Source organism: Varroa jacobsoni, unplaced genomic scaffold (genome assembly GCF_002532875.2).
Source record: "Varroa jacobsoni isolate VJ856 unplaced genomic scaffold, vjacob_1.0 scaffold_523, whole genome shotgun sequence".
NCBI classification, from domain to species: domain Eukaryota; kingdom Metazoa; phylum Arthropoda; class Arachnida; order Mesostigmata; family Varroidae; genus Varroa; species Varroa jacobsoni.
The window spans coordinates 38,842-58,447 of NW_019213425.1; the positions used below are offsets into that span (position 1 = coordinate 38,842).

Consider the following 19,606-nt stretch of genomic DNA (forward strand, 5'->3'; position numbering starts at 1 on the left):
GAGATAGTTGCCTTTGGAACTTTGGAAGTTGATAAAACAAGCGGCGTTCAGTAGGATCGTACGCGATGATAAACGCCAGGGTGGATAGCATACAAAGACAGACAACGGTCTGTTACTGTGTGCTACTCGTCGGGGTAGACACTGGATCGACGGTAGCAGCTAACGATCTGGCGGCAATTAGGAAAAGCCGAAAAAGTGGTAGCGATCATCTGTGACCTAGTGATGACGACGTTAACAATAATCGTGTAACAACAATATATTCCTTTTCTGTGTTTCGTATCCCGGTCGTTTCCTGTATTCTGCTGTAACAATTTTCGAAAATTGCCAGAAACAGAGTGGCGTTACAACGTGGAAATAATAATGACAGAGGCAGAGAATTGAATCACAAAGTGTAGGAAATCAACGCTCGGATAGTGCTTTGAAAAGGTGGACTAAATTCTAAAAGTTTTTTACATGCCCTATAAAAGGGACTACCCCCCCCCCCCCCACTCTCCTCTTCAATAACAGTTCTTTATAGGATAAGCCAACGTATTTATGCTCAATTAAGTAATAAATACATGGCCAGTTGTTTGTAGGAAGCGCACATGTATCATGCAATAGACTTTAGTAAGCTGCGTAACTTTAAAAAGCCGGTCTGTCTTAATTTTATGTATATGCAATATAGCTGCTGCATGGCTCCCCCGACAACAAGTTTAGCGTATGGACCTGTAAAAAAGAATATCACTGGCGCTTTTCCCCTGTGCACATCTAACTAGTAGTCGATTTGTCTCACAGATTTTTCGTTCGCAAAAGATTATAGACAGGCCAGCCTTATACAGACAAATATGTATGTACTAGGACATGACCATTGTAGCGTTTCAGAGAAGTTACACACGCCTTGATAGTAAATCAGGTGATAACAGGCACAATAATGATTGGTATGATGGCGTTGACGGCACGTTCGTCTTATTGTTCATTGATGGGGGTTGGGGGATTCGAAAAAATTCGTGTCGTTCTGCGTTTTGTTCGGGTCTCGCTCGTTGCATTTATGTTGAAGCAGATCATATTGTTTTCGTTTAATTCGGCTTTTATTGGGCCGCAAGACTCCTGAAACGTGACGCATACTGCGAAGCGGCCAGAATGATGGCCGCATCGCACTCCAGTTGTTACATGTAGAAGGAACGGTGATCACTGTATCGTACTAACGGCGCATACAATAGCATGCTGTTTCTTCTGAAGTGGGAAGACGTTGTGATTTTTGTTGTTGCTGCCGCCACCGCCGCCGCCGCCGCCGCCGCCGCTCGCAAAGCTAAATGTGTAGGCGGGGTTTCCACATCAGTTCAGCTTTGACCATGGAAACAGGCGGCGCAAGCTGACAAAAATAAGGTAATTCGCCTCGCACTTTGTTCTATGTTTTTTCCTTGTCAACTTTGACGTTCCCCTTCGGTGGATATCTTCTACAATCCTTCTCCATTGTCGATTGTATACGATCTATCATAAATACGAATAAAGTGGCGCGCATTATTTACCCGCGGTCATCAGTCGACTACAGTACATCTTTTTTTTTTTCAATGAAGGAAGCAACGCAGAGCAAAGAATACGAAACGGATACTCGATCGTTCGTGCACGCTAGTTGTATATCGTATACCTGACAACCGATATACAGTACAAGCAAACAGGGAGCGCAAGAGGCGACGTATAGAGAAAATGCCTTCCTGATGTTACCGTCAGCGAACAACAACTAAAACCTAGAACGATGCTATGACTGAAAACGGGTAAGGGAACGCGTCGGCGTGTTCTAATATTCCCGGGTAAATATGAATCGTTAATGAGCAATGACATACGTAGCACATTGCAGCCAGTGGTGATCTCTCTCGCCGCTGTCATCACCGCATCTTCATTTGGTAAGTTCTTTCAACATTAGAATGAGAGCTCAGAAGCAACCCTATTTCTCAAAAAATGGCCACTCTTCCATCAACTGATCAATTTTCTCTTAATGTAGATTTTCTCTTTCATAGTTATGGCTGTATTGGTATGGTAGGGATAGCTCAATGGTGATCTCAGGGACATGTTGTCCTCAGGTTCGAACCCAGGCATAGATACACGGTTCGTTTGGTGCTGGAAGCCAACCAGCCGTCTGGTTAAATATCGAATGGTGATGCCGGATACAAAACTCGAAGCATACGGGGACAGCTCGTATGGCGAAATACAAGAACAAGATAAGATCTTTCGTCCTATGTTCCTTCGATGAAGTTACAGGATACAGAAACAATAGCATATAGGCGTTTGTGTTTCTTAAGGGGCGTTAAGAATAACAATAGAAATATGTACGGATATTCGGATTGCAGGCCAAAACGATAGATCGATGGAGTGTGCTGGACACCAAGTGTTACCGCAGGCGTGCTGAGTGCATGTCTTCTCTGTGAAATTAGGTTTTTGTTCGGACAACAATAGATATCAGCAAGACACGAGACGGGACCCTTTTCGTTTCTTTTGATAATATAATAATAGTAATCGTAATAGAAATGGCGATTACAATGATCCTATTGGATTATTGGTCCGATGGTTGAATGAAAAACACAAAAAAATATTTTTGTATGGGAAGGAATTTTGGAAGTTCCGCTTTTTTTTTTCGAAGAACGGTCACGTGGACGCGCATAATGAAGCTGTACCAACAACAAGATAAGGTAACTAATACAAGTATATATCTATGGATTACGATATTACAGATTCTTGTTTTTTGTCACTACTATCGTTGTTGGATAAAATTGGAGAAAAGTTATCGGAGACAAGGCGTGGATGGCGTAACTCATCACAACCGCTCTATGTTAAGAAGAAGATTTACTTGATATCCGAAGCGACATTTTGTGTGGCTGTCTTGCTTGTCTCATCTCGCTCCTATTTCGAATTGGTTGAGTACCGTTTGTCATCTAATCCCATTCATTTTTGTCACGGAAAATATCGATCTAATAAGCGAATCAGTCTTCATCTTCGCATTAGGTCAAACAGCTTAAATCGCCATAGGTACAGTGTAACTATCAACGATATACTCGCTAATTAGACAGCCATCATATGCGAATATCACAGGTTTTATCCGTTGATACGTTCTGTTGCTCGAAGTGATTCGTATCAATTAGCCTCAATGATGGAATCAAAAGAAGTATTGAGCTTTTAAGATCGTACGTTCAGGACAACGAATACAACAGGAACAAACAACAACTGACCTATACAAGGAACGGATTTAATGTGAACCCGTTATATCAAACATTAGTGCATCGTTCGTGAAGTTCGATTTTTGACTCGTTACAGTTTATGCTCACGAAGAGCCAAGAGCTTTTTCTTCTGTCGATGAAATGGCCTTGGAATTATCGAAAACAGTTTACCAATCATCTTGTTCTTACTTGTCCAATGGAATATGTGTCACGTGGAATATTGCGCTATCACGTGAACACGTACCGTGCCTTGGCTTCCCTGAACGAGACAAAAGTCGCGATGGAAATCAGATAAAAGGCTGGCATATGCGTATGTATGTATGTATGTATCACCACTAAAACCGACCAAATAATGAGCCCAGTGTCAACTTTTCGTGTTGGAAGCAAATCACTATATCTAGCGTTATCTATTTTAGCTGGAGCCCTTCTATAATCAAATCTGACTCTGTATCGCATTCTAACTCCAATGACACACACTTCACGCCAGATCTACCAAGTACGTTTAAAGGACTCCGCTGTATCTGTCATTACCAAGAAAAGTTTATTTGGAAAAGTCTTCATACGTTTGCCAAGCCTTGTGCATCTTTCAGTCAAACTGATTACGTTCTATTCACTTGAGAACAGAAAGCACCGCTGCTTGCGACCTTTGTTCAGGGGCGCTGACGCTGAGGAAGGTCGCTCAGAACAAGGCGTCTGGGGACGAACTAGAAATTGTTACTCGCGCGGAATTTTACCAGGTTCTTCTTGATATCGTCTTCTATACCGTATTACTCCTGTATACTTATAGTACAAAATACAAAGCAAAATAGATTGTCTCCCTGGAGATCTGCCGTAAGAAGGCCAAACGAATATATACACACGAGCGACTGTGTATAGCCGCCTTTTTCCTTGCATCGTTATTCATTTCGCCTCCGTGCCCCTGGAAGCGGTCGCTTCCTATGCCTTAAATGACAACTTAGAGAAAACAGCCTTCGCTGTAGAACGGCAGATACAATAAGGAAACTGCGCTTGCAAGGAATGAGGGCATCCTATCACACTTACTTATTAGCTTCTTTAAGCTATATAGTTACTTGCTAAACACGTTTTCAATGCAGCTGCACAATACAAGTGGCTTATGTCGAACCACGCACACTCACATAGATGACTAGAACGTGAAAAAAAAAAAATTCGACATTTAACGCCTGTCCTGCAATCTACCGTGTACTTGGTTTCGGAATTGTCATGGATGTCCATATACCGTATCACGTGTCATCTGTTCTTCAGCGACCCATGCGTCTTCCGGTATTGTTCCTATTTAGCAGTATCTATTATCCAAATGCTGGATGACGTTCACGAGAAAAATATTCTAATGAACATTTGTAGCACGTTCGTGCAAACGCAGTCCGCAGTCAATTGTGCGTCCGTTGACCGTCACGTCGACATAAACACTTTCTACGCGTTGCCACCTTTGTTTACTTCTACATTATCGTGGGCAGTTCTGTCATGTGAATAGGCTTCACACATTTTCAACTCTTGCGGATGGCCTGCAACATGTTTCTATCAAACAATGTAACCATTTCCGCTTTCGCAGGCATCGTCATGGAAGGGTGCAGTCTGCACAATTTATGATCAAACGCCAGATCGAATAAGAGTCATCTCTGATAGAATAGTTGGTAGCATGGCTAAATGCTTCTAGCCCTTCGTGTACGGAGTGCATTCTCGTCTTGCTTGAACATTCGCCTATAGAGAAATTACTCGACCTATTTTCTGACAGTATTGATGAAGAATCTCGTACACATATCCAGATAAAGTATGTGCCGAATTGACAGATGAGCGCAAAGTTGACAGTGGGAGAAAAACGCGCTAATGAAAATGTTAGATCTTACACGTTAATAGTACATGCTAAGTAGTGGCATTGTAGAGGTTATACTGTTGTGTAATGATGAGGCCAATGCTGTTTTGAAGCCATCAGCTGAAGAGCTGTACCCTTCGGCTGTTCCATAGAAGAAAGCATTGATGCGGTGATATTTTATCGATTAGGAAGTCCAGCTTTGACGTTTATAACGTGTAAATTGAAAAATATAAACATGCGAAAAACAGTGTTTCTTCGTCGACAGCAGCAGCGAATACAACCGCTACGCGAAGCAACAAATTGGGAAGAAGTTAACGAGACTTCGTTTTGGTCTCTGAAGGATCAACCAAATGTTGATCCTTCAGAGAGACAACGCGGATTGGGTGAGTCACGTCGATGGCGCTGTCAAGGTACTCCTCTACTTAGTTCTCACGATTTGCCTACTCATGCATGTGACAAAATAACACTTTTCGAAAAATACCAGGCTGTGTTTTTTTTTATCACACTTGTATTGAAATAGTCTGATAGTTCTAGAATGGCTAGAAGAAATAACCTTGATCGCTCGAGGTAAACATAAGAGGAGCCAATGATATATTTGCGCGAGCCTCCATCGTGTTCCTCCTCAGGTGTTAAAGTGTTCACTTTGAGAAATCTGCTCACGCAAAAAATTGGCAACATTTTTTTTGGGCAAAAATCAAACATCTGATGTAATTATTATATAATTACATTCTTTATATAATAACAATCTTTTGGTACCTATCATTGTGTGCGTTTATGAGATTTTGGCGCTTATGAATAGATAGTTTTGGCCTACAAGGTGTGCGTGAAATTATTTAGCATATTTTACTAATGTTTCACATATACATTTTAGCACAAAAATAGCCGGTTCAAGTAGACTATTTATGTTAGATAAAATGCGATGAAATCATATGCAAGGAAATCATTTACCAAAGTACCGACGTCACGGAATAGCGTAGGCCAGACGAAGTAGTAGGGTAAGTGGTCGTCACAATTGTGTCGACCATGGGACTCATTTTTTTCTTTTATCAGGTATTTTCTTATCAGTTTTATCACCGATACGTCGCTAGCGTTCAGATCTGGTTGGAAATTAAAACAATAATTTCGCTTATTTTTTGATACCTGAATTTCAAACGCTTAATTCGAGCGCTAATGGCACTGCAGCAAACAACGCCGGTGCTGGCTAACAACGACAAACTCTATTTTCTGCTCTCTGTTATCTCCGGACTCTCACATGAATCATCCCTCAATGTCTACTTGACACAAAGCTGAATAGCTAATCTGGTAGCGTTTTACCAATAACAGCAGTGGTAACATTACGGAACCGATGACGGCACGCCGTTCCAGTAACTGTAGTAGTCGGAAAGCTGAATGCCAGCTATAGAAGCCACTTATCGCATTGTCTTAGAGGCAAACTGATCCACATAACAACAACAGCAGGTCGATGGTATAAAAGCGTCACCTCGCGTAGAGACTTGTCGCGGGGTTGGGAATTTCGCAACGAACGCACCAGAGCAGCAGAAATGGCCGAATTAACCAATGAAAAACACGTCGCCTTGAGAGACTAGCTCAAAGTGACAAAAATTGCTTCTTTTTGTTGAAGCTGTAGTGTGCTAGTTGCCGCATCTCGTTATTCGAAATATCAGAGGGAGATGTTTGTCTGCTGCGGCCTACCCAGTGGCTGCTGGTCAGCTTGATTCTACGGCCAAGTGCCCACAATGGGAACAACATCTACTTGTCTGCGGTGCGACGGCAATGACGAAAGGTTCCCGTCTGATCTCGGACGGTGCCGATTTAAGTCGATATTGCTATTCGCATATATGATTGCCATAGCGTCTGGTGCTAGGCCCAAGCATGTTCCAAGGCACAACACTTCCGGTTTCTTACGTAGCTAACTTAAATAGCAGTGGCAGCTCGCCACCAAACGCCATAAAGAAAAAAGATGCGCGACCTCCTTATCGTCATCAACTTATCCGGCGGTCGGCATCGCGTATCGGCAATTGCACCTTGTCAACGCTCCTCGATCATGACTGCTTGGTGTTGCTAAGGTATACCTCGAAGTTTAGATTTTGGCCAGTCGCAACAGATATACGAGCGAAAGAAATGGAAGGGACGCCGCAAAAAAACGCCAGCGTAAATCACACGCCCGCCCAAGTATTTGCCCTCAAACCTCTTTACAGCGCTTCCAAAACGTTGCGACTTGAGGAATTGTCACAATGACATACGCGAACCCTTTAGATTGTTGCGGTTCGCCGAAAAACTGAATGGTGCGCTTACAGCAGTTGAAGACGATGCTAACGTATCGAAATGATCTTTCTGTCGACAATGGACAACAACAAGGAAAATTGACAGTTATTGTCGTGACACAACCATGGGCAATGGACCTTCCGGACGTCGAGAAGCCTACGCTGTTCTGCTACATGAGTCGAAACTGCTCAATTCGTGGAACGGTACTGGTAGTCGAACGGGCCTATAAACCGACGTTGCACGCAGGTGCAAATCGCCGTTCATTGTTATTGCTCATGTTTTTCTGTCTTTTTATCTCTGACTCTTGCGTTCGCTAGCTAATTGACTGACCTAGCAATTAATCTGCCATTTGACGGACTAGATGTTCTGTACGGATGTCAGGGTTAGCTAAACAATATACGCTTGGTCAACAATGGCTGTACCTATAGTTGGTCGCTCTAAACACCTGTAGCTGCAGATCATGTGTTAGGCTTGTCTGTATTAGGTCGCGGTCTACATGGTAGTAATAGTTGTAGTGATAGTATGTGGAAGCCCAATAAACCTCATGTGAATGAATAATCCTCGTATCAATAGTGTGTTGAATTTAAGTTACGTTTGTACGGTTTGCCTTGCAAGCTTTTTAGAATGCTGCTGTTACTGTTACTTTCGCGGCGATTGGCCCGTCCGCCGATAAACGGAAAGGGCTTTGAAAATAGGGAAAGGCTTTTTTTCAAAAGCTCTTCTCTGTCTGGACCGGCAGCGATTGTGCCGAATGCCATGACAAGCCCGACTGTCAAAGTCACACGCATACATAGTGCTGCTTCTCCAGCTGAAACGGCTGAATGTCCAGACGTTAGAAGCGTGCGCGCCCGACGGCCTGGCCGTCTATCCAGATGACACTAACTGGATTATCAGTTGTAACAATCGTTGCAGCTGTGATACCGACCAGTTTGCTTGTTTCAGAAGAGCTGTTACTTTCTGTTTAGCTAGAATGGAAACTGGATAGTACAGATAGACGAAGTAGTTCTCGGACCTAACATCGAAGCTGCCTTAGCTTGCCTTTTCGTCAAGTCGCCAATCGTCTATCTCAATTCACGAAGCACAGGCTAAATCTAAATTCGCTATCTGCCACGAAATGCCGCATGTAATTATTAGGGCAAATCGATCGGTGCTTTGCTTGATGACTGTAACCAATTCCAATTGTCGAAGGTCGGTCGGAGGAAGAAATGGACTTGGAATCAACTTTTAAGTCGAACAAAGACTGCTAATCGTTTATCGAGTGGAAGAGGATAAACAGTGTACAAATGTAACATGTTACAATGACGCGGATCTGAACGATAACGGATAGCTTCATAGTTCATTTAATAGGAATCCTTTTCCGTCCTGGGCACGCTGTCCCATCAAGAAACGTCCATTAGTATTGATGCGTTTATTTAAATAAATCGTTTTGTTCAGTAGTTGTTTATTCGAGGTGAATTGTCTCTGAACACGTCAGCTTTTATACAGCGAGTTCGTGCTTGCTGGTCGCTTAGTGACTTCAACACGACTTATTCCTTCGACAATACGCCGTCGCGACTAGGCCGTTAGTTACGCGATTGTAGTCGTAAGACAACTGTTATTACTATGAAGGTGTGTTCATCAGAGTAGGATAATAAATACGGTGTATCACAACGGAGGAAGAAACGTACCGGCTACGGCATTTAGGCACGATTCGGATGCCATCGTCTTGGCGATCTGATGCCGCACGAACGTCCGAGTAAGTTCAACAGACTTATATATCGACAGCAAACACGTATAATACGTTGACATCTATGGCCGCCGACGGCACCGGCTCCGCTCGTATGTAAAAGCTGCTTACACGGCTATTTATTTAAGTGCTGATTGCTTACGAATGCTATTACGGCAAAAATTATAACTCTGAAAACAAATTTATTCGTTTTGCCCCTATAGACCCATGGCTGGCCGAGACTATGATGTTGTCTCCTAACGTTTGCCTGCACATTTCAGTTAAATGCATCGATAACTGAACAGTCTCTGAATATGACAGCCCAAGTGTAAAAATGTCTTTATTAAGCACGCTAGTATCGTTCCCGCTGTCTATGTATGCGTGCGGTTATACAATGGATTTGCTTTCGACGCACACAAACATTTGAATATAACTAAATAGAAAACACTACCAGCAGTAATATAAACAGGAGATGGCTACCGTCACTTGTCGAGTTGTGTTTACATGTATCTAGGCATGGTATAGTTCTATTAGGAGACTAATAGTGCAGGACGAATGAACGGAAAAAGCTCTAGCCAGGCAAGGCGTAAATAAAGTCACGGTAGACGATGTGTTACATCTTTTTCTTTTTTAGCTTATTTGACTCCGGAGTGGTCTTCTGTGCCATAGACGTTTTCGTCGTCCGATAGGCATCAACGTTCCGGCCTTCGAAAGCGATACGGTCACAGGCCCCAGCACTAGTACCGTTACGTGGTTGAAATGGAAGGTAGCGATGCGTTACAACTATCCTTCGAAAGCCGAATAGTCTGATGGCTGAACGATAGTTTTACGAGAGTTGTTGCGCTCGTCGCCAAACATTCCCACAATGATTTTTATATGAGAGCTGTATTTGTGTTAGTTTTTGTTTTAGGGTAGATGCTAGGGTGAGTACTGCCGCATGCAGACAGACAAAAACAATTGTTGTATCTTCCTACTGACAAGAAACGGGAAATACGCCAGCAGAAGTAGCTATCAAAGTTCGATTGTTTTTTTATTAGTTAACATAAACATACAGCGGCGCTGGATAAAATAAATGCAAAGGGCAGGTGCTTATCTAAGCTAGCAGTCGAGTCAACGACTATACCCATACTCCCCAAAACGTTTCCATCGCACTTATGTTACATTGAATTTATAAGCCGTCAAATTATGATCAGGGAAAACAGTGCTACGTCTGCAAAATGGCACGCAGACAAATAAGATGGGAGGTTTCTCCTAGGAAATACTTCTACATATGGTGCAGTGCACTGTGCTTTTGTCTTTGGATTGAAAATTTCATGAAAACTCAGAACATTAGTTAATCAGAAGAAAGTTAAAGAAAACCTCAAAGAAAACCCCAACATACAATTTACAAATGAGAGCATCGTAAGTGGCCACTGTGAATCATTCCAGATTAATAACTCCAGTGTATAGGTTTTCGGCTGTGCTTAAGTAAAGAAATAACGACTCACTATCTCGATAAACGGCAAAGCACGAATGAAAACTAGGCGTAAATGACAGTTAATTTGAGGTTAATGAAGGAGATATTAAAATATAGGTATATCTATGAGAAAGTAGTATTTAAAGTATTGATTTCCGCGGTATCTGTCCGGCCCTCGTAATGTGCGGATGCTGAGGAAGTACCGGCGGAGCCTTTTGCGTCGTTGTTGTAAACTCGCTTGCTTATACAGGGAGTGACATGCATCATCTCTGGAGATGGTGCATCGGCAGGAAAAAAGTAGAAAATCGAATAGTCGCTGGCGTGTCACCTATGAGGTTACTGCAAGCCACTGTGACGCCTTACGTGTAATGGAAACGTAAATAGACACAGACTATGCCATGACGTCTCAGTTTATTTCGATCTGATCGTCGGCCTATCGTCTCATCCGTTTTCGTGAGTTCACTTATTTCTCAGGCATACAAACCTTCAGCCGCTGGTATCCTTTGCAACTACGTTTGGCGGGTTCTCTCACTAATGCTGATGTTGCTGCCGTCTCCGTGTTGCTGCTGTTGTTGTTATAACAATGAATCGGCACCAGTTTTACCGTAGCCCAGCCAGTTGGCCCTGCTTGGCCGGGTCGAAGGGTGCGGACCGTGATCTGCGCGAGCCGGTGGCGCGGGACGACGTTTTGCTCATACAGAAGCCCCAAGAGCCATCCGCTCGTCTGACTATCGTGTTCGAAGTAGTCGTCTGGCACATACTCTAGCATGGCTATAAACGCGCACACAACTTGCAGCATTATTATGGTCGCAGGAGACAACGGAAGCAGGGACACGATCAATTAAACATAGACATGTTACTGCCAACTTCACGTATACATGTTAGTAAAGAAGTAAGATCATAGGAGCAGCAAGAAAGTCTAAATCATCTAGAATCATCATCGTTGTCCGTGGATCATATGTACGTTGTGGCAACAAGGTACCTGTTGCGCTGTCTGTCCACGACAGGACCAGTCAGGCCAACAACGACGGCGACGATAGTGACAGTATTGCATGACAGCATTGCAATATGGTATACATATCGAAATTTAAAAGTCGATTGGTTGCATAAGGACGACACAGCCGGTGTACTTGTTTGCTTATTATTTCGACTGGTTTTTATTTCGAATGTTTTGTGCATTTAGTCCTGTTTATACGAAAGAAAAGGGAAAAGGAAGTTGCAATTAATAGTCCACTTACCGATTCGCTCAGGCTAGAGGCACGAGAAGCAAAGTACTGTTACAACTCTCCAGCTAGCACCAAAACGTTTTTCTTCCTTACCATCTGCATTTGCCGTCCGTTTATAGTAATGGCACCTACCGTCCAGGTGTGACAAACATGGACTTCAGCGACTTCTGCGATGGTCGGTTAGTCATTCAAGTGACTCATAACTCAAGGGTAAAGTGAGCTTTTGACAAAAGTGTAAATTGTAGAAAAAAAGAGAGCTAGCTATCTATGTATCGTTCGTTTCTAATAGTATGTCTGTGATACTGCTACTGTTAATCAGTAATAATGATAGTGGCAGTATTAACTATTAGAAGCCACATAGTAATTGATGTTACTACTGTTATTGTTACTTTTATTTAGGCGGCCACTGGCAGTAGTCAAGTAATAACACAAGCCTGTGTCTTCCAAGTACTGGTGTCAACATCAAGCAGGAAGCTGAGTCAAATGATTAGACTTAAGTAGGATGTATCAGGTTGAAGCCCTGTCAATCTCTGTCTGTTTCAAATATAGATTTATTGTGTGTCAGGATTCATACCGTTCGATTATATTAAAATGTTCGGGTTGACTTGCCTATGGTTATCAGCAAAGTAAAAAAAAAAGGTACAAAAAGGCTCGCTCTGCTTGGCCTACTAGATAAACATATAAATGGAGATTTTATAATATTATGCACTGTAATTTTCATTGTATTTAAGTAAAGATTAGTTTTGAAAGCATCTGTACGATTAATTCGAACGATGCCAAGCTTCGCACCAGAAAACGCTAATAACAGATCTCGTTTAGCGAGGGACGAAACGTTCTGTTTTTGCGACAAGAAAAGTGCCTTTCTTGAGGCGTCTTGAGACAATTTTTAATTGATATTGTACTGTTTTCGCCCCATCCCGTACAGGGTTCGTATGTTTTTCAATAACATATAGCGTCTATTCACACGCATGTGTGCTTCTTAGTAATAATACATTCCTTTACGACCCTATGTAGGGATATAGATAGGCGGTTTCCGTTTATTATCTGTCTCTTGGCAAGGTTAGGGCACGCTCTGGATGGCGGGACTCATCTGATGCTTACCTCTCGCTAATTTCCAAGTAACCATATTTAACGTGTCTGAATTACTTTTATTATATTGCATTATAGTGTGAATGTATCAGGTAGCTGTTTGTCTTCTTATCTGTCTGCCAAATCCATGTCTACCAAAACGGTAACCTTAGACAGTAGAGGAACAGGGTTAGGTCTACGCAAGTGGCTACCGCAACCACGAGTAGTAGAGTAGTCTAAGTACTTGTTGTTGAGCTTCTGTCTATTATAGACTTCTGAATAGTCCTGCATTCATTGCAATTATTCGGTTAGGAGACGCATGTTTGCCAGAGTTCATAGACAGCACCAATGTAAGGTACGTCGCCGTATGAGGCTACGGCAATATTAGGCATCGTCATCGTCAATATTATTAGCATGTACAGTCGGCCATATTGGTTATTGCTCAGATTCGTATGTCTCCTAAAGAACTATCGAACAGACCTGTCATAGAAGTGCCATTACCTTCCATGGTTGTTAGCATAACCTAGGAAGCCGCTATGAATGTCTGTGCGCTGTACGTGCGATTTCGTGAGTCTGCATGACAAGACAAAATACTCTGTTTGCTAATCGATTACCCCGCTGAGCCACCGAGCAGCGACGCGGTTTTGTAGAAATTCCGTCGACAGAAACGGATTAAGGTACTAGATGAACGGCAACGCTACAGTGAGAAGTAAGCAGATCCAAATATTATAGAACCGCATGGGCCAAAATAAAGACGACCTAGATAACAGAATACTAAACTAATATCCGATAAAACACTGAAACGAAGTAATCAGTAAATATCAGTGAGATTTGAGAACCAATCTCTTGATTGCTAGAACAGCCTATGTATGAGATTACGACTAAGGGAAGACAATTTTATTGACTGATTATCAAATTTTTCATGGTGTCATTCTAATACGCTTGTTAGAAGGATAATTGATCACACCTGTTGTCCTTAACAATTATTAAATATATTTTTGGTCATCGGTATTGGGAGCATCGTACGTTTCATGTATTAAGCAACAAATTTTTTTACGTGTTTTCGGACGGAACGGTCAATGCTGGAATTTCATTCAAGTCAAAGAACGTAGCTTGGGTACGAGCAGTGCAGCTTTCGCAGGTGTTGCCGACATGCGGCATAGTAAATCGATTTCACAGCCCACATCGAAAAAGATCTTGCCAAACGATCTAGCCCCGTAATCAGCGACTATGTATCATATTAGATTTCTATGTCTGCCCCTGTTTTTTCATGAACGGCCACTCTCAAATTTTAGCCCTACTACACTACTTTTCTAGCTGGCAGCGTGCCATCGGGACTAACTCTTTGATACAGAGTAGGAAAATTATGATTATTCAAAAAACTCATACCTTACGCGCAAACGTTTTCAGACGCGTCATGAGAAGAGCATACAAATATTTACTAAAAAAAAAAAAAATAGAAATATTAAGCTTCCTTTTACGCTGTTTCTGATGGTGTACACTTGTTCTTCTGGGGCTGACCAGTTGACATTTGCTACGCTATGCTACCTACTTGCTGCAATAGGAAAAGTAACAGACTTTCATATCGAAGCCCCCTAGAACGGCAGGTGCTTTACTTATACAGCAGTCGATTCGGAGGGGACATTAAATCGCAGCGATTTATACTTAATATCAAACATTTCCTAAATTTTAACACAGATTCGACACAACAGTATTAGTGGTCGCAACACTGGGGTAGTGTTGGGGGCACTGCTAGAAACGATAAAGGGTTTCATTGATGGGCTCGTCCCCACATCAAGGCCTTCGCTAGAAATATACTGAGCCTAACACAGGAGTCCACTTCCTAGTAATTAGTAGTTAAAAGCGACTCATTCAACGGTTCTAGTGACGTTGATTCGTTTTATCGGATAACGTCAAAAAATTTGGTTCAGGACGAAAAAATTGTGTCAAACTGCTGTTATCTTAAAAAGGCTATTGTCCTAAACATTATTCATTTAAAGCGTCTTTCAGATACAGTCATATTAAGTTAAGTATGCATAAAACCTTTAGTTACTTGATAAATTGTAATTAATCTGCAAAATGGATTAAAAGTTTGATATTGCGCCCTACGCACGAAATCTGCGTATTCTAGTTCCGCAACGAGTGATTAACATGCGCTAACTTAAAGTTGATAATCGTCTTCACCATCTGTAACTAAATGTTGTAGATCTCTCCTCCTTATTATAGCCTAGTTTTTATCCTAGCCTAGTTTTAACCTTTTTGCAAAATTTCGGATCATAGATCATTTTTTTCATATATACTTTTACCTGTGATTATACTTAAGTAACGTCGCGGTGCTTCGTGACATAGTTCGAATACTTTTCAATAATTTGTGGCAATAGTAGACCACACAGCGGTACCCGTATCAAATACACTTTTTGGGGGGGAAGAACGTGTTTCCTTGAGTGCCTGATATTCATGGGGAACGCAGCGCGATCTGAATACACTTGAATATAGGTTACGTTCGTTGCAATACACGGCCGATGGGTGCTTTAAATGGAGACAGAAAGCTATAAATATTTATCAATGAAGTTATGTGTTATGTTAAGATGTGCCCATTTACTTCGGTGCTCGATGGGAAAACAATAGACTCTCTCTCTCTCTGTCTTTACATATATATAACTTTGTATAAATCCTGTATAAAATAAACAAAATGTTGTTATATTTTTATTTACCCTTTGCACATGATGGTTAAGACAACGTATCAGTGGTAGTACCTTTAGGCCATAATAGTCTATAATCTATAAATTATTAGGTAGGCTTCGCTATTCAGCCAAGTACATAAGTGTTTCACGTATTACATGAAGGTTTGTGAAACCAATTTATTCAAGGTCACGTTCGCGTCCAGACCAAGAAATCGTCCGAGCGGCAGGCACTTTAATCGCTGCTTAAGGATTGCATCTTTTTCTTTTTTGTTTGAATATTTTCACGCTAACCGCACGGTCTCATTAATAAATTCGTTTGTTAAAAGTCTAAAACAAAAACAGTTTCTAATTTCCCAAAAAAAAAAAAGAAACGTTTCTAAACGTATTAATCGAATCATTAGACCAAATACTATCACTTCCTAGGATCTCTGCTGAACAGACATTTATCAGTATTAACAGGACACCCACTTTGAAACGATGCTTTCCAACTATCTTATTTTATTTGCGGGGCAGTAATTAGAATGCATAAGATAAAAACTATTTCTATAAAGACTCTTTGTCAGCCAGCAAAACAGTAGGCGGTGGTTTTATGCCCACCTGTAGCTAAATGCTATTGAATACTAAAGTTATAGTTCAACGATTGTATTACTACAAACGAGCATTAACAATGAGATGAACTAGTATGTCGTATAATCTAAGTAAACATTATAAGTGTTCTAAATGAAATACATTTACCTTATCGTAGAGCAGACTTGCCTTGTTTTGAAAACATGGCTTTACTGCCAATAGACCAGCAAAGGTGAATGCGTCCTTTTACGTCCGTGGTTATTTCGAGTGGCTAGATCTCGGCCTGCAAAGCCCTCCTCGAACAAGCCCATAGATTTCACATTGATTAGCAAATAAACAAATTGACACTGACACCATGGCAGTATCGGCCGACTTACGGTCACCGTAAGTGAGTGGAATAAAGCATAATAACCCATCCACCCTAAATAGAGTGAGCGTGTTTGCCCTAATGATCTATTTTTTTAAATTGCATAATTATTGGAAATATTTTATAATATTAGTGCACGTGTACGCATAGATCAACGTGGTGACGCCACACAGCGTACTACGTCCACTGATAACCATTACAATATATTTCAACTAATACGGGAGTCTGCGTGAGGTCGAATAAAGAACATGCTACCGATTCTTACACACGATACTGGCATCTTCCCAAAAACAAAAGCAGCCCGAACAGATGTGGTATTTAATGGTATGGCTATGATGTTGCTGGGGTAGAAAGGACGACTATGAGACAGGCAGATATGGACATGCAAGCTGCGAGCACTCAAACGGTAGAAAATAGAAAGAAATGAAAAGTGCGTACATTGAATCGATTCGATCGTGTCCGCGCAGTTTACCATACGTTAGACGGCTGCGGTTTGTGCCTATTTCGATGTCAACTAGTTCTAGAAATGCTGAACGAAATACCGCAGAGTTACCCCGGCGACTGACTTTCTGATCGACTGCAAACGTTACCAGTAGCAGCACAAGATGTAACGATTATCTGTGATCAAGCACAATCGATAAACGCGCAAGATGGCGCTACGATCGTTGTAAGTAAGCTGGCTGAGTAACTGTTCGACAATCGGGTAACGCTGAGCGGAACGGAAGCGACATCATAAGCTTTTCAATGGTCATCGAACAAACGCCGCTGTACGGGTAGACACTACGATGTCTATTAACGAATTAGTCACTGCTTTGAGAGGCCAATCTCTGCGTGACACAGTTAGTTAAATGTAACGACAGTTCGGTAAACGTGGTCCACAGTTCTTTGTTTTCAAGAACGACGTTGTCTGTTTCGAATCGTAGAAGAGAGATAACCGTGTACGACTGAATAGCCCACAGTATCAATCAGGATACCGTGACAGGATTTGGCAGCGACGGTGTTTTCAAGGTGAAAGCCAAAACAGGATGTTCGTATCGGAATATCCTCCATCAAAACGTAAAAATCTGTAATTGAAACCCTATCGCAATAAGTAGTCCATGTCTGAATGTGATAATACGTTATTCGATAATTTTGAAATGTTTTGTTGTTCCTTGCGCTCAGACAGAGTCGCCTACATATGCGTTTTGTTTCTAAAAACTTCTCTATCGAATCGGACAAGTTACCACTGTAACAGCCTTGTTCGTTTGTACGCTAAATGCCTCGAAGCAAGTTAAAGCGTGATAAGCTAAACATCCCCTCAGCTTCGTTGTAACTTCGTTGTAGTTACGTGCCCGGAATGGTCCTCGTGCTATTGTAACGAGTACCGCTGTCGTTGTCATCATAAAACAAAAAATCAAATTGCTTAATTAACACGCTTCAGTTATGTTCTACAATTTGTAGGTAAGCGTTCATCATCTCAACCCAGTTAACTCCGCAGACGTCATACGCTTGATGTGTTTTTTTTTTCGTGTAGGACCTGTGTATTTAGTGATGAGGGAACAGACGAAATTGCGACTAGTCATGAAATTGCCACCTTCGAGTGGCAAGGAAACGCAATGCGAAATAGCCGAAGCGTCTGCTTTGTGTGTTCTTGCCCCCTTCGCCCCATACTACGGACGCATTACCACCGAGGTTCAAAGGGCTATCCCTGGTATTAGCGCGTGAATCCAATGCTTTTACGGGCAGTTCAGCTTTTGTTGACGATGCCACGTGCACGGCACCAAACGAAATGATGAGTGTTCGTCCACTTGACAATGGCTAAGTGGAAGGTGACGACACTCAAAGTCCGACTCAAATAACAGCGCCTGACAGGTCCAGCAACAAAAGTCGTCGTGACGTCTGTTCAAGTCAAAGTAATTTGCGACGATCCTAACTTTACTATAGCAGAAATCGGTCAGAGTGACTTATCTAAATAACGTATTTTGCCTGCCATTGCAAACCCTAACCGCCGAAAAAAAGGACGCAGACTATTGTGCATCTCGTAGTGACGAATCGCTTTTGTGCGAGATGCACATCCGTCCGTGCCTCCGGTGTGGTAAGACTTATTGTTGTTGTCAAGGCAAGAAAATTTCTCAAGTGCTGCTTTTTTTCTAGTTAACATTGTTGGTTGATGCCGCCTTCACGTAATAAGATATCGGGTGTATATTACTTTGTCGTATTATCATACTGACCTGTAGTTTAAGGCTGCCCTGTCGGGATCTGCAGACACACGCTATACGTTAACTAAACAGATTACGTTGCTGTACCCGTAACGATATCGACCAAAAACCTATCTTCATTGTATAACAGCCCTTAAAATTAGACGCGGACCTGACTCGTCATGAGTCAGGTCCGTTTGAACTATCTGAACCTATATTATATACTGCTATAATGAATACGATTTAGCTAGACGTCAGTGTACCTCGAAGGGTCGAATTGAGATTCAGCTTTATGTAGATTCGTCGATAATAGAAAGAGGCGTTAAAATGCATTGCTGGCTCTTCACTCTGACTGTACAGCGTATTATTCATAATAAAATCACGAAATCGGTCCTGGTGTGACGAGCAATTCGCAGAAATAGAAATCGCGTATAGAAATATAATACCAAGATAGAAGCGGGGTCTCAATACTGCTATGCTGAAGTAAACTGAAGCTCCGTGGTGAACATTTATCCTTGTTTCCCTGTTGGATCATCATTAACAGCAATACAAGCACGTTTATGTGGCGACGATTACATAATAAAAAAAAAAAATATGTTATTATCTGTTATGTTCAATGCTTATTAGCGCTAGCTTTGAGTCTGTGTACCACCGTTCATTGTACAAATCTATTCTTGCAGATTGAAGGCTGTTCAAACAGATTGACCCTATCTGGGACAAAGGGGTTAAATGATTATTGTACAAATTTGACAAATTTCTCTCTCACGATCCCAGCTCATCGAGCTCTTCCCCTTATATATACGTTGAACGGCAAATAGTATATGTATGTCGCTAGGCGAAAAGAGTCTGGGAAAGATTTAAGAAATGTAGCCAGAAACTACAATTGCTAAATTCTAGAGTATTCAGTTCTTATGCTTTCTAGTACGTAGGGAAACGCATGTAACACGTTGGGGTCGGCCGATCGATCACATTGGAGATCCTAATGGTTCTCAGCAGTGGATTCCGCGTTTAGTCACGAACTAGTCCTAGAAAAAGCCTTAGAAGCAATATCAATTTATTACTTACTAAA

General features: G+C 41.8%; 1 protein-coding gene across 13 annotated transcripts in view; it reads left to right on the forward strand.

Annotated features, from left to right (window-relative positions):
- The window catches only part of M6 (neuronal membrane glycoprotein M6), a 47,529-nt gene that overhangs the window by 21,268 nt on the left and 6,655 nt on the right, over positions 1 to 19,606 (forward strand). For 2 of the 13 annotated variants that reach the window (XM_022834384.2, XM_022834385.2), the window contains exon 1: positions 4,695 to 5,432. The exons of 4 other annotated variants lie outside the window; for them this stretch is intronic. In XM_022834384.2, the coding sequence (XP_022690119.1) occupies positions 5,258 to 5,432 (175 nt within the window). In that variant the 5' untranslated portion in view covers positions 4,695 to 5,257. Of the gene's footprint in view, positions 1 to 1,251; positions 1,366 to 1,556; positions 1,884 to 4,694; positions 5,433 to 8,988; positions 9,023 to 17,009; positions 17,028 to 17,094; positions 17,417 to 18,391; positions 18,435 to 19,606 lie in introns of those variants that run through there. 7 more of the 13 variants (XM_022834392.2, XM_022834386.2, XM_022834395.1 and 4 more) reach the window with 7 other exon arrangements.